We start from the raw sequence: 2221 nt of genomic DNA, 5'->3' as shown, positions 1-2221 counted from the left end.
AATTAGAAAACAGTGAGCATGTTTGCAATTTAGGTTGGGTGTAGGGTTTAACTAAAAGCCTTCAAGTATTGCTTGCCCAATTTAAAAAAGACTCGCTAACACCAAAGAGGGGTCAGCATTTGCAATGAGAAGACCAAATCCAGCAAATATGGCTCTTAACCAGTGGTGGGCAAAATGCGGCCCAGGGGCCAGATGCAGCCTGCCAGGCCATTCTATCCAGCCCACGGGGCCCCTAAAAAATTTAGAAAATTACTATTTATCTGCCCTGGCTGCCTATCACGTGGCCCTTGATGGCTTGCCAAGACTCAATAAGTGGCCCTCTGCCCAAAATAATTGCCCGCCTCTGCTCTTAACATACAGGCATGATTTCACAGAATGTATACACATAAAAGCTTGCAGGTCTGGGCCTTTCCAAAGCAAGTTGTACTCTGGAATCTTAATACCCAATTCCCACTCATTATACAAAACCACTGGGAAGTAGGCTGTATAAGGGACTCCAGAATCTGTTTTTACAATGGATGCGTCATTTAGGGTCTAACAAATATATATAAACAAAAGAGTTTCAAAAGACACATTGCAACAAACTTAAAATGTACTTATAAAATTCATAGGTATTTACAGGGCACATAAACAAGCTCTATAAAAAACTGTACACTACAAATATAGTATAACATATACAAGACAGCAAACTCATTTCAATGCAGCAAAAGAAAAATGTCACTTATAAGATGACTATAATCAGGCATTTCTGTACCCATTGTGGGTACAGGTGCAGAACAATTCATTCCCTCTTGGAAGGAAATGTCCTGAAGCTGATAATGAAACGGGGAGGTTAAAGTGTTGTTCCATGGCGTGAGAGCATTTTAGCACTTACTCCTTAGCACTGTGTGTGCTGATAAAGCAAATTGCTGCCATGTGCTCCGGTGTAAGAATACTTACTTCACTGCACAGCTAATGAGGGGAAAACAAACTGTATTATTAAATCAGATTTAAAACTAGCCAAGGTGCCAGTCAGGAAAGTGACTTTTAAACAACATTAAAATACATTTTAAATTTGTTTGCTTTACTTTTGCAGTTCTTAAAAGCCCCTCCCCACACTTAAAGCTCCTCCCTGGGGAGAAGATACTACAAAATATGCTGTATTGTGAACTTAAAGCACACTTGCCATTCCATGCCAGCTCCATGAGGGGACATTCATTCTACATCAAGACTGCCTTTTTAGAAGTGGCTTAAGTTCAACTGCAAAGGGACTAAGACATGCTTAGTCCCAAGTAAGAGAGGAGCTCCCAAGTTATCAGGCTGTGTCAGGAGCTAATGTTCACTTAATCTGCTCAGAGCAGATTCCCAGCATTAACTTGGGATTTAGAAATTTAAGTTTATTAAAAAAAAAGATGGAAGTCCCAGATTTCACTTGTAGGACTGACTCCTTATTTCAGTAGATACACAGCTTTTTGTAGCATCTCTGGGGTTTGGGCTGAGTGGTAATGGGCAACTGGTATCTTACCTGGGTTAGAGTGGAGTGATTAAAAGCACATGAACCCTACTGAGAGGGCAGTCTCCACTGTTTTACCATGGGTTCATCTCCACAGATTGTAAGTTATGGGTGGCATTTTTTCCTGAGCAGAGAGGCTGCTTGCAGACATTAAACAAAACAGAACAAAAAACCAGCACTTTACTTTAAACTCAGCACACTCCCACCCTGAGCCCAGCACACGTCCAAAAGAGAGAGTGTGTTAGTTAGACCCAGCTCACCTGACGTCTGTATTAAATCAGGAGCTTTAGTGGGCCATTTTTGGCGCTTTTATCTAATGGCTGACTGAATCATTCTAATATTATAAAACCCAAAGTCTGTCCGTCTGTCACACTTCATTTGTGCTCTGACTGGCTGCTGGAAACAGCCAGAGTGCGCCAGCGTGGGGGAGCGCCACCATGATTCTGAAGCTGCATAGAGGACCGGGCAGAGGGTGGGGGAGCTGAGGCCAGCGTTGCTCCTCCCCAACCCCGCTCCTTGCAAGAGGCAGAACAGCAGCAGCATGGGGTGTTAGGTGGTGCACTCCATCCCAGCCTCTCTCCCCCCGTCATTCTTGATGGGCAACTGGCTAGTCTATTAGATAAAAGCACCAAAAAGCCATGCTGAAGCACCTGATCTATACAGATGCTGGGGAGCTGGATTGAAATAACATGCTGCTTAGTCTAAAGTGGATTTTGGGGGGGGGGGGGG

At 43.5% G+C, this 2221-nt stretch overlaps 1 protein-coding gene across 1 annotated transcript in view; it reads right to left on the bottom strand.

Annotated features, from left to right (window-relative positions):
• Positions 1-309: 309 nt before the first annotated feature.
• The window catches only part of CEP104 (centrosomal protein 104), a 54921-nt gene continuing 53009 nt past the window's right edge, over positions 310-2221 (bottom strand). The window contains exon 24 of the mRNA XM_019511632.1: positions 310-951. Within this exon, the coding sequence (XP_019367177.1) occupies positions 941-951 (11 nt within the window). The 3' untranslated portion in view covers positions 310-940. The remainder of the gene's footprint in view (positions 952-2221) is intronic.

This window comes from Gavialis gangeticus, unplaced genomic scaffold (genome assembly GCF_001723915.1).
Source record: "Gavialis gangeticus isolate Ggan-Ray unplaced genomic scaffold, GavGan_comp1, whole genome shotgun sequence".
In the NCBI taxonomy this organism is placed as follows: domain Eukaryota; kingdom Metazoa; phylum Chordata; order Crocodylia; family Gavialidae; genus Gavialis; species Gavialis gangeticus.
The sequence above is the reverse complement of the archived record's forward strand: the minus strand, read 5'-3'. Positions and strand labels throughout refer to the sequence as shown.